Source organism: Chaetura pelagica, unplaced genomic scaffold, assembly GCF_000747805.2.
Source record: "Chaetura pelagica isolate M959 unplaced genomic scaffold, ChaPel_1.0 scaffold290, whole genome shotgun sequence".
In the NCBI taxonomy this organism is placed as follows: domain Eukaryota; kingdom Metazoa; phylum Chordata; class Aves; order Apodiformes; family Apodidae; genus Chaetura; species Chaetura pelagica.
The window spans coordinates 74990-86635 of NW_009951792.1; the positions used below are offsets into that span (position 1 = coordinate 74990).

Consider the following 11646-nt stretch of genomic DNA (forward strand, 5'->3'; position numbering starts at 1 on the left):
CATTCCTGGATGTTTGAAGCATCCCAAGGGGATTTTAAGGACGAACTTTTGTGGTTTTACCATCCAAAGAGCCTGAAATCATCGATGTTGAAGTAAACTGCTAAGAAAGCCCTGATCCCCCCATGCTCTCAGAAGAGTCAGATGGTGACAAGCCCCTCAGAGCTGGTGGCCACACGGGAAGTTCTTCTTCTGGGTCAGCTTTATCTAGGAACTATCTCCTTGTCCATCTTGCAGCCCATCATTTAGCAGTCAGCAGGACACAAGCTCACCACACTGCTCCCTGCAGCCAAGACACTCTGTCCAGGACCAGAAGGCCACTTCATGCAGCCAAGGGCTTTGAGCTAGGGGCATCTGCTGGCTCTGAGGTCAACTCAGCAGTTTGCAGGTATGCAGCAAATCCTCAGATGGGTGTGGGAGCAAGGAGAAGGTCTCTTCCCTCACAGGAGCTGTGCTGATTGTTGTTGTCCACATGCAACACAAGCCAAAACAAGAAGTCCCCCAACCCAAAACAAGTCTCCAGCAGGTATCTGCAGGAAGTGTCACACTTGTAGGCCCTGATCCTGAGGGGACCTCAGCCATCTGGACATCTGCTGGAAAAGTGGCACAGAGAAGTGTGAGCAGTCCAGGAAACTACAGGATTGAGTTGAGGACAACTTCCTGGTAGAGCTCATGGAGAGCCCGACCAGAGGAGAGGCACTGCTGGACCTGCTGCTCACTAATGAGGAAGAACTTCTGGGATAGGTCAAGGCTGGAGGTAGCCAGTGCCACATTGACCATGGCTCTGGTGGAATTCTCAATCTTGATGGGAACAGGATGGGTCAAAAGTAGAGTCAGGACCCTAAACTTCAGGAAGGCCAACCTGGGGCTGTTCAGGGCACTAGTGCACAGGACCCCTTGGGATACTGCTCTTGGAGGTAAAGGAGGCAAATGAGCCACAAGAGTTTGGAGATACTTGAAGACATTTTTCTTAGGGTGCAGGAGCTTTCAGCTGGGCAGGGGAGGCAGGATTCCAGCTTGGGGAAGTCAAGACCTCCTAGCCAAACTAAAGCCCCAAACCAGAATGCAGAGGCAATGGGGGCAGGGATACAGAGCCCAGGGAAGTGAATAAATGGTGGCCTTCTATGACAGGTTCACAGCATCAGTGCACAAGGGGAGAGCAATTGATGCCATCTACCTGGACCTGTACAAAGCATTTGACACTGACCCACACATCATCCTGGCCTCTAAATTAAAAAGACATGGATTGGATGGATGGACCACTCGTTGGGTCAGGAACTGGATGGATGGTCACACTCAAGAGTTGTGGTCAACAGCTCAACGTCCAAATGGAGACCTGTGACGAGTGGTGCTCCCCAGGGGTCAGTGCTGGCACCCGGTCTGTCGAACATATTTGCCAGAGACATAGGCAATGGGATCAATGCACCCTCAGCAAGCTTGTTAACAACCAAAGTGTGTGGTAAGGTGACAGGCTGGAGGGAAGGGAGACCACTCAGAGAAACCTGGGCAGGCTGGAGAGATGGGCTGTGCAAACTGCACAAGACCATGGGCAAGGTCCTGTACATGGGTCGAGGAAATCCCAAGCACTGATACAGGCTGGACAGAGAATGGATTGAGAGCAGCTCTGAGGAAAAGGAGCTGGGGGTGCTGGTTGATGAGAAGCTCAGCATGAGCCACTAGTGTGCGCTGGAGCTCCAGAAACCAACCAATCCTAGGCTGTGTCACCAACAGCATGGCCAGCAGGTCAAAGAAGGTGATTTTTCCCCCTCTACTGCACTTTCATGGGACATTACCTGGGCACTGTGTCCAGTTCTGGAGCCACCCAACACAGAATGGACACAGAGCTGTTGGAGCAAGTCCAGAGAAGGCCACAGAGATGATCTGAGGCCTGGAGCAGCTCTCCTATGAAGAGTTGGGGGTGGTCAACCTGGAGAACAGAAGGCTCTAGGGAGACCTTACAGCACCTTCCAGTGCCTGAGGGGGCTCCAGAAAAGCTGGGGAGGGACTTGGGACAAGGGCAGGAGTAATGGGAGAGGGAAGATGGAGATGAGATCTGAGAGAGAATTTCTTCCCTGTGAGGGTGGTGAGACAACAGACCAGGTTGCCCAGAGAAGCTGGGAATCCCTGGAAGTTCCTCAGAGAAGTTGCCCATCCCTGGAAGTGTTCAAGGCTAGGCTGGATGGGGCTTGGAGCATCCTGGTCTAGTGGGAGGTGTCCCTACCCATGGCAGGAAGTTAAAATTAGATGATCTTTAAGGTCCCTTCCACTTCAAATCATTCAATGATTCAAAAAGAAATAATGACTTGGACATGCAACCACAGCTACACTAAGAAGTCATTGCTGATGCTACAGCAGAGTAGGGTCACTGCTCACCTACAATTACAGGGACAATCCAGGTCAATTGTGAATTAAGAAATTAATTGATGTTGTAAGTAGGTTAGACACCACACGTAGGGCTTTCTTCTGCCTTCCTACACTTCTGTACATCCAGATGCTGTGCTGAACTTCCCTACCCAGACACCCCCCTGCAACTACAGCCCTACAGGGACACAGGAGTGGGAAGTGGATTTCTCCCTGCAGACAGCTCTGAAAAACACACCCCAGTGCAATCACCTCCTAGTGCTGCTACCAGGGGACTGGAGAAGTGATCAGAATGCAGATGAGGTGACAGATTTTTGTCTTCAAATCACTGACTTGGAGCTGCTGCTTTCAAGTAGACTGGTCACCATTGGTTTGGACTCGGTGCCTGGCCCACTTTTTCCACTGATGCAGAGCTTTTAGAAATGGCTGCAAGGACTCCGCTGAGCTGGAGAGAGCTGGCCAGGCAGTCACCTCCCAGGTCATCAACCATGAGGAAGATGCAAGTCCTCAGGAAAACACCCCAGCTTCTCCTTCTTAAAAAAGGCAGGGCAGTGACCCAGGGCTGAGGTGGAGGCAGGCAGGGCAGGACCTTTTCTTCAAGCAGAGGGCAGGGCCTAGGCTGGGCAAACCTTTGGACTTGCCCACGCTGCAATTCTTTCCTTAACCTGTGGCCTTGTACCTTGGATTTTCCCCATATCTGCACAGGGATGTGACCTGCAGCTGGTACTTTGCAGAGGTAGGCAAGAAGACCATGGTCACACCTCAGCAGAAGCTGGGTTGGTTACTTTCTCACCACAGCCCAAATTAAAGCCTCCAACACTTGACACACCAGAGAGGCACTGAAGGTGAAAGGATGACACGTACGTAGAAACACTTTAAATGCTCTCTCAAGTTAAGAAATTGGCTGGTCATCCCCTAGCTGGAGGATGTTTCCCTCCTGCTTGGTCAGAGCTGCAGCCCAGCAGCACCACAGGCCTCTTCCAAGTCATCAGAGGAGAAGCAGGATGTGTGTCCCACACCACTGCTTAGTGTGGTGGGAGCCTACACAACAGAAGCATCATTCCAGAAGCCAGCAAATCACCCTCCAGGCACCACCTCCCCCTTCCCTGCCATCCAACTGCTCTGTCTGGGTGACAATAGATTTAATCTTCCTATTGTCCAACAAACCATCAGCTGAGCTTCTGCCCCAAAGTATCACCAGCTCCTGTTAGAAGCTGGGCAGCCCATCCTTCATGCTCTCCATGCAAAACTCATGCACTGACCCCAGCCCACCTCAAACCCCTCCACAGAGGAGATGCTCCTCCTCGGTGCAAAGCCCATCTCCATACCTGGTATGCCCTGATGAGAGATTGCACTGCAAGATGGTCCTCCACCAGCTTATCTACGTTTGGCTGTGCTTGAACCAGGAACTGGGCTTGGGACAGCGTGGAAAGGCTGGTGCTCAGAGGAGGGGGGCTTTGGTAGGCGGTGCCTGGAGCAGCTCCAGCATTGGCGTTGCGAAAGAAGATGTCCCATGACTAGGAAAAGGGAAAGAAGAGAGGTGACAAGATCATTATGGGGCAGGTCCTGACCTCTTCACTCCTGTGACCAGTGACAGCACTTGGGGAAAGCTGAATCAGCAGGTTTAGGCTGGAAAAGGTTTTTCATCCAGCAGGGCGTTGAGCACTGAAACAAGCTCCCCCAGGGAGCAGTCACAGCACCAACCTGCCCGAGTTAAAGAAGCCTCTAGATGATGCCCTCAGGCACATGGGGTGATTGTTGGGGTGCCCTACACAGGAACAGAAGTTGGACTCGACGATCCCTTCCAATTCTGCATATTATATGATTATTCCAATTCCTACCCATCCAGATTCTTTCTTTGGGCATGAGACCATTGCCAGTGTCCACCCTGCCTGGGCAGCAGTGGCTCAGGACAGGACACAGATGACAATCCTTGCCTGGCTCAGCTCTCAAAGCCACTGCTCTGAGCAATGAGCCCAGCCTGGTCTTCAGGTTCTTGTTTCCTTCTCTGTGGAGCAGAACACTGCCCTCCAAATACCCACAAGATTTTCTGCAACAGTTTTTTAACCCTGTAATTAAAGACACATCTTCCTCCATGGGCCAAATGCCCTGAGACCCCAATTGCAGTGTAGCCCATGCTGCCCAGCTCTCAACCAATGGCTTTTGACTCTTTCCTGTCCCCTCTCCAATTTTTCCCCATGTTCTCAGCAATGCTGAGGCCAGTGCTGAAGAAGGCAGAAAACACCTCGTGCCAGCTCTCCTGCCCTCAGAAGGCAGACACCACCTCAGGAAGGTGGCATCTGCCTCAAGAAGGCAGAAGACATCTCATGCCAGCTCTCCTGCTCTTAGAAAACACACATCACCTCTGCTTCTGCACCCCCTGCAGATAAGCATTGCCAGGTGTTGAGAAAACAAAGCAAACGCCCCCAAAAAAAGCCCTCAACAGACTCAGTGTGACTTTGTGGTATTTATTCGGCACTGACTGAAGAGCCCAGAGGCATCCCAGGCCAACTCCAAATTATCTCACTGCTTGAAGAGGCATCACCAGACCTGGGGAAGAGGAGAGACCAGCAGAGCAAAGTCCAAGCCCCATCCTCCAGTCATATTGCCATCCTTGCCCATGCCCCATGTGCCACCACACGATACCAAGAAGCGAGGGGAAGGTGGAGCAGCATCCACATGTCAGCTGGAGCACACAAATCACACTGGATTTGCACACTGGTTTCAGCCCAAGGGTTTCCCCAAGCAGGAGCCAGAGCCCAGTACTAAGCACCCTGCACACCTATAAGCCTCGTGTCTGAGGGAGCCCCAACCCCGGCCTCAGTGAGGCAGAGATGGGCGAACCACTGCCTGTTCAAACCAAGCTGAAAGGAGCCTTCAGTGGAGCTCCAGAGGTGGTTTAAGGCGAGAAAAGCAGCTCTTGAATCCTGGCAGCAGGGTAGAGGGACTGAAAACCTGCCCTTTGCCAGAGCAGCATCAGCGCTCCCTGTTCCTGGAGCTCCTTCAGCAGCAGCACCCATCACATGCCCCAGGAAGCTATTTCCAGCCCTGATTTACCCAGATGCTCCATCACAAGGTGATTAAATTTAGAAACAGGTCACGTTGAAGGAACATAGATAAAACAGGAAGCAATTTGGCACCATCATTAATAAACAAATAGCTTCCCCAAAGAGGAGGTGGGGGGAAATCCAGAAAACACCCAAACCTGTTCTGATTTCTGTCTGCTGAAGGCAACTTCAGTAGGAAAAGGAGGGGGCTGGTTTTTGTGTCATACTCACTCCTGGGTGCTAGTGAGAGCAGCTCAAAAGCCCCTTCTCCAGGCTGGCAGAGCTCATGGGTGCCCCTGAAGCCACCAGCTCCTGTGAGGGGGAGGGACAAGCACCCAGGATGGGCTCTGAGCTGTTGGGATGAGGATGAGGAGCCTGGCTGCTCCACCCGGTGGTTTAATATTGTTTAATGTACTGGAGAATAAAGAGAAGCAAGAAAGGGAACATCCCCAGGAGATGCCGGCAGCTTTGCTGGGGCAGGGGCAGAGTCAGAAGGCAGAGATGTCACCTTCACGACCTCCTCCGTTCTGACACTCAGCAATATTAACCTCTCAGAGATGCAATTTGCTTCTGTTCTGAAAGAAAAAGCTCATTTGAAGCTCCCCAAACAAGGTGTGGCACCAGCTTGGGCACTTTCACTAACTGCTTTATTGACCAACATAATTAGAGAGTATTCCAGGCTATGTGAGCACAGGCCCTGCCCAGGGCTGGGGCTCTGATAAGAGCTATAAAAATGTCAGCTCTCAAGTTGCTGACGTGGTTTCCAAGTGGAGGGTATTCAAGGGCCAGCCCAGGGGTAACTGGTGACCCACAGAGCTGCCATGTCCCGTGGGAGAAGCTGAGCAGCTCGATCAGCACCGATCTGCTTTGTCGTGGGAACGACTTTGCCTCAATCCAGCACCTGCTGAAGGCAAGAGCAGTGATACAGCTCATGGGGTGATACCACTCCCACCTTCTCTGTGCCCACTGCAGTGCTTCTCCAACTCTTGCAGCTGCATACAGGATATTTTATAGATCTATAGGGTATAAAAATGCTGTTTCACCTCATTTTCACAAAGAGGGCTCAAAGCTGGAATCTCCTGAGCAGGTGGGCAGTCCCCTAGGTATCAGCACACTCAACACCACCAACCCCAGGACCTCACTGTGACTGTCCCACAGCCATATTTCCCACCACAGCCATGGCACAAAGTGTGAGCCTGAAGCATTCATAGAATCACAGAATCATACTGGTTGGAAAAGACCTTGAAGATCACCAAGTCCAACCATAACCTAAATCCACCTGTCACAACCTAATCTACCCGTTCAGTGCTTGAATCATGTTCCTCAGCACCACATCTCTAATTCTTTTAAACACTTCCAGGGATGGTGACTCCACCACCTCCCTGGGCAGCTTGTTCCACTGTCCAACCATTCTTTGGGTCAATAAATTCTTTCTAATCTCCAGTCTAAAACTCCCCTGGTGCAGCTTCAGGTCATTTATTCTCATTTTGTCATTACTCACTTGAGAGAACAGCCCAGCTCCCACCTCCCTACAATCTCCTTTCAGGTAGTTGTAGAGAGCAATGAGGTCTCCCTTCAGCCTATTCTTCAGGGTTGGGGTGAGGTGGGGGGGCACTCCCTGTCCTGAGGGGGTACCCACTGCCTGGCCCCCCCCTCACCCTCTGTCCCCCCGCCCCAGGGCAGCCCCAACATGAGGCTCTTCAGCCTCAGTGTCCTCTACAAGGGGGACCCCAAAGTCCATCTGCTCAAGGCCGCCTATGATGTCTCCACTTTCAGCTTCTTCCAGAGGTCTAGGTGGGGCTGGGGGGGCATCTTTGGGGGGGGTTCAATGGGTGGATCACCCGAGGGGGATCTCTGTGAGGCAGGGGCAGGACTCCAGGACTTGGGCACACAATCTTCTGGGCGGTTTTTCATCCTTGGTCCGCTCCAGGGTCCCTGGGGCTACGGCTGCTCCAAAGGGATGAACCCACTGGAGCCACTTCTGGAGGGGGGTGGGGTGGGGGGCAGGACCCCAGGTGGGTCTTCCTGTGCCACACCCCCCCAGGACAGAGGGCATGTTCCCTCCCCTTGAGCCTGCAGGTTGGGGCTGACCCAGTGAATCATCTGGGTGCTGGAACTGGGGCACAGGGAAACACCCCAAGAGCTGGGATGGGCCCCTCTGAGCCCCAGCAGCTCCAGGGACAGGGGAGGCTCCTCCTTTCAGGTAGTTGTAGAGAGCAATGAGGTCTCCCCTCAGCCTATTCTTCTTCAAACTAAACAATCCCAGCTCCCTCAGCCTCTCCTCATATGATTTGTTCTTCAGACCTCTCATCACCCTGGTAGCTCCTCTGGACACACTCCAGCAACTCGACATCTCTCTTGTAGTGAGGGGCCCAGAACTGCACACAGGACTTGAGGTGTGGCCTCACCAGTGCACAGTACAAGGGCACCATCACCTCTTTACTCCTGCTGGCCACACTATTCCTGATGCAGGCCAGGACACCGTTGGCCTTCTTGGCCACCTGGGCACACTGCTAGCTCATGTTAAGTCAGCTGTCAACCACCACCCCCAGGTCCTTCACCATGGAGCTTCCTAACCACTCATCCCCAAGCCTGTAGCTTTGCATGGGGTTGTTGTGACCAAAGTGCAGGACCTGGCACTTGGTCCTGTTAAACCTCATCCCATCGATCCAGCCTGTCCAGGTCCCTCTGCAGAGCCTTCCCACCCTCAAGCAAAACAACACTTCCTCCCAGCTTAGTGTCATCTGCACACTTCCTTAGGAAGCACCTAATTCCCTCTTCTAGGTCATTGATATTGAGCAAGACTGGCCCCAACACTGAGCCCTGGGAGACACCACTGGTGACTGGCCACCAGCTGGATCCAGCCCCATTCACCATGACTCTCTGGGCCAGCCAGCCAGTTTTGTACCCAGCAGAGAGTGCACTTGTCTATGCCATGAGCCACCAGCTTCTGCAGGAGATGCTGTGAGAGACAGTGCCGAAGGCTTTACCAAAACTCTTCATCCACAGCTCTTCCCTCATCCACCAGGGGGGTCATCTGATCATAGAAGGAGCTCCCCTGGCCCCCAGTCCTGAGTCAATGGGCTGCAGCAAACCTGGACAGCTCAGGCTTTGGAGTGACTCCTCCAGTCCCACCCCTGCCATGGGCAGGGACACCTCCCACCAGACCAGGTTGCTCAAAGCCCCATCCAACCTGCCCTTGAACACTTCCAGTGAGTCCATGTTGAAGATGCTTGATGTCTACACATACAAGGTGAGCTGTGTTCCTCCACACCATCTCACCCTGGATACAAGGGCTGCTCTTTGAGAAGGCTGAACCTGAAGCAGACATACAACTGTGGGTAGCACCTTCCTCTGGCCAACTGTCCTGAAGCAAGCAAGTTGCCTGGGGTCCTAAGGTGATGGTGTGGGCCATGCCAAGCATCAGCAGCAGCCAGCACTTGGTAAAGAGGGGGCAAGTGTCTCTGCTCCCTAGGGAAAGGTCCCAGGAGCAAGCAGCACAGACCCCACGCAGCCCACCAGTACCCTCACTCTAGCTCTGCTCCTATTTCCCACCCCCCCACACCCCTCCACACCCCCCAACTCAAAAACTGCAGTTCAGCAAAGGACCGCACACAAAAAAACAACAAGAAGAGCTTATTTTAGTGGTTGGTTTGGCTGGGTTTTTTTAAGTGTTCCCCACTCTAAACAAACCCTCATGTATGTCAATTCATTTGCTTGGCTGAGAGGGTTATATTGGCTGGAGGGCTCGTAGGTTTTGGTGACAACAGCAAAGAATCCCCAGCTCTACCCTGGCTGAAGGTCCTGCCCTCAGCAGCCAGCAACAGCCTGGCGAGGCACAACTGGTCTCTGCAGATAAGCCACAGCCTGGCCCAGGTGACAGCTCTGCTGCTTTTGGGGACCCCACCCTCACAGCTGACCCTCTGCCTGCTGGGATGGAGCCCCAGGGTCATGGGGTGACATGCTCCCCTGGAGCACTGGAGGGGACACCAGCTGACAGGGACCAGGGATGGCCACAACCCCCACCCCACAGCAGCAGCTCAGTGTTCCAGTGGAGAGCCATGAAAAAGTGTAGAGAGGAGAAAGGGGCGAAAGCAGGAGCTAGGATCTTGGCAATGGGTCACTGGAACAAGGTGGGATCCACACAGGAGATAAGTCAGCGTGAGGGCCAGGAAGCAACAGCACCAGGGAGCAACAGCGAAGTCCACATCAAACCTCAGGTATCGACCCCACCAGAAGCTTTGGGACCTGAAGGGGCCAGAGGAAAGCTGGGGAGGGACTTTTGACAAGGGCCTGGAGTGATAGGACGAGGGGGAACTGTTCTGAGCCACAAGAGGAAAAACGGAGATGAGACATTAGGACGAAATTCTTCCCTGTGAAGGTGGTGAGACACTGGAAAGGTTGCCCAGAGAGGCTGTGGCTGTCCCATCCCTGGAAGTGTTCAAGGGCAGGTAAGATGGGGCTTGGAGCAACCTAGTCTAGTGGGAGGTGTCCCTGCCCATGCAGGAGGTGGGACTGGATGATATTTAAGGTCCTTTCCAACTTAAATCACCCCATGATTCGATGATTCATATGATCACAATATAGGTTGGGTTGGAAGGGACCTTCAAAGATGATGTAGCCCAACTCCTTGGACAAGCCCCTTTCTGCCAATGATGACACCAGCTTGATTTTGGTGCCAAAGTAGCCCATAAAACTTGCTTTTTACTCTACTGGCTCCAGTTTGCTTCCTGGCAATGAGAAGACCCTGTTTTGTTTTCCCACTGATTCTCCTACTGCCACAAACCACTCCCAGCCACACTGGAGGCTCTCTGAGCACTCAGAAGTACTTCAAGGGACAGCAATTTCCAGGGTAACTAAGGGACACTTGCAATTCTTCACTACAAACATTGCACTGGGGGCCTGAAGAGGTGGTGGGAGCTTCACCCTGCAGGTGCTCAAAACTTGACCGCACAAGGCACCAAATTACCTGATCTAGCATTGAAGCTGGATGTCACCTCCAACCCGGGTGCCACTTCCAAGCCCTCCACACCAAGACAGAAGCTCCAGAGGCTCACTGCAACCTAAATTCTCCTCCAATTTCTTCAGCCAAGAGTGCAGCAGGACTCATCTGGCACTGCGTGCACTGCTGACTGATGGATGAGCTGATTAAGCTACAGGGGCTACACTGAAGAGGAGACAAGATCAGAAGAGATTTGGAGCTCTGGCCTCAGGACTCAAACACACTTCCCAGTCAGCTGCTCCCCTTGATGTTCACACCTGCATCAGCCCAGAGCGACATGTAAGACTGAGCAAGGTCTGCAGATCAAAGAGGTGGAATCAAACCATGGAGACCAAAGACATAGCTGTACATCCTGTCACTGGGACAGGTGAGGTGAAACCCTCACTCGTGTTTCCACTGCATTTCAGCATTTGTGGCTTTTAATCCAACACTCGCCTCTGAAAGCCTGGCTTGCACCACCCGAGGGTGCTTGAGTAGCTTTCAAGTGCAATTTGGCAAGGGGCACAACTCAAACTAACACACTCTGTGCTTTCCTGGTCTGTATCATTAGGCTCAGCTCCCATTTGCCTCAAAAGCAGCATAAAGTAAACCTTTTTTTGGGAAAATCCAGCTTTGGTTCTACCTCAAGACCTGTCCAGCACCCAACAGGCTGTGTGGTTTGGATGCCTGGGATTGGTGCCACCAAATACACATTCAACAATCCCATGTTGAGCAGGAAATTCCTTATTCACCTTCAACCACTCCTTGAACCACCATGTTCTGGTCTGCGGACTGCTCCTGTGCTTCTGAATAAAAGCCATCCCTGCCCTACATCAGGTACAAAACTGCCTTAAAAATTCCCTCACTAGAGAAACATTTTCCTTGTGAAACACTGAAGACAGGGAAAACTGTGGTCAGGTTTCTAAAATCCTCTTTCTAGAGGAGCCCTCCCCTGCTAGACTCCGTGTTAGAGCTGGTCACCTCATGAGAAGAGCTCCAGGACCTCAGATCAAGCCAGACCTCTGCACACACTGCCCATGGCCACGTTGCTCTCCCAGTTTGTTTCAAGAGGAGCTGTTGGGAACACCTCTGGCCACCTGTCCTGGTTTGAGCCAGGATTAAGCCAATTTTTCTTTTTACTGGTTTTTTTTTCCTTCAGTAAGCTTTCTTGTAGCTAGCAACAGTGTGTTCTGCTAGGCTGATAAGACAGTGGAATGTTTTTCTAACTACTGAGGCTTCAAGGCTGCACCTGCACTCTGC

At 52.5% G+C, this 11646-nt stretch overlaps 1 protein-coding gene across 2 annotated transcripts in view; it reads right to left on the bottom strand.

The window, feature by feature from the left end:
* OGDH (oxoglutarate (alpha-ketoglutarate) dehydrogenase (lipoamide)) overlaps positions 1-11646 on the bottom strand; it is a 33488-nt gene that overhangs the window by 20437 nt on the left and 1405 nt on the right. For both annotated transcript variants that reach the window (XM_010000309.1, XM_010000385.1), the window contains exon 2: positions 3687-3875. In XM_010000309.1, coding sequence (XP_009998611.1) covers positions 3687-3875 — 189 coding nt within the window. The remainder of the gene's footprint in view (positions 1-3686; positions 3876-11646) is intronic.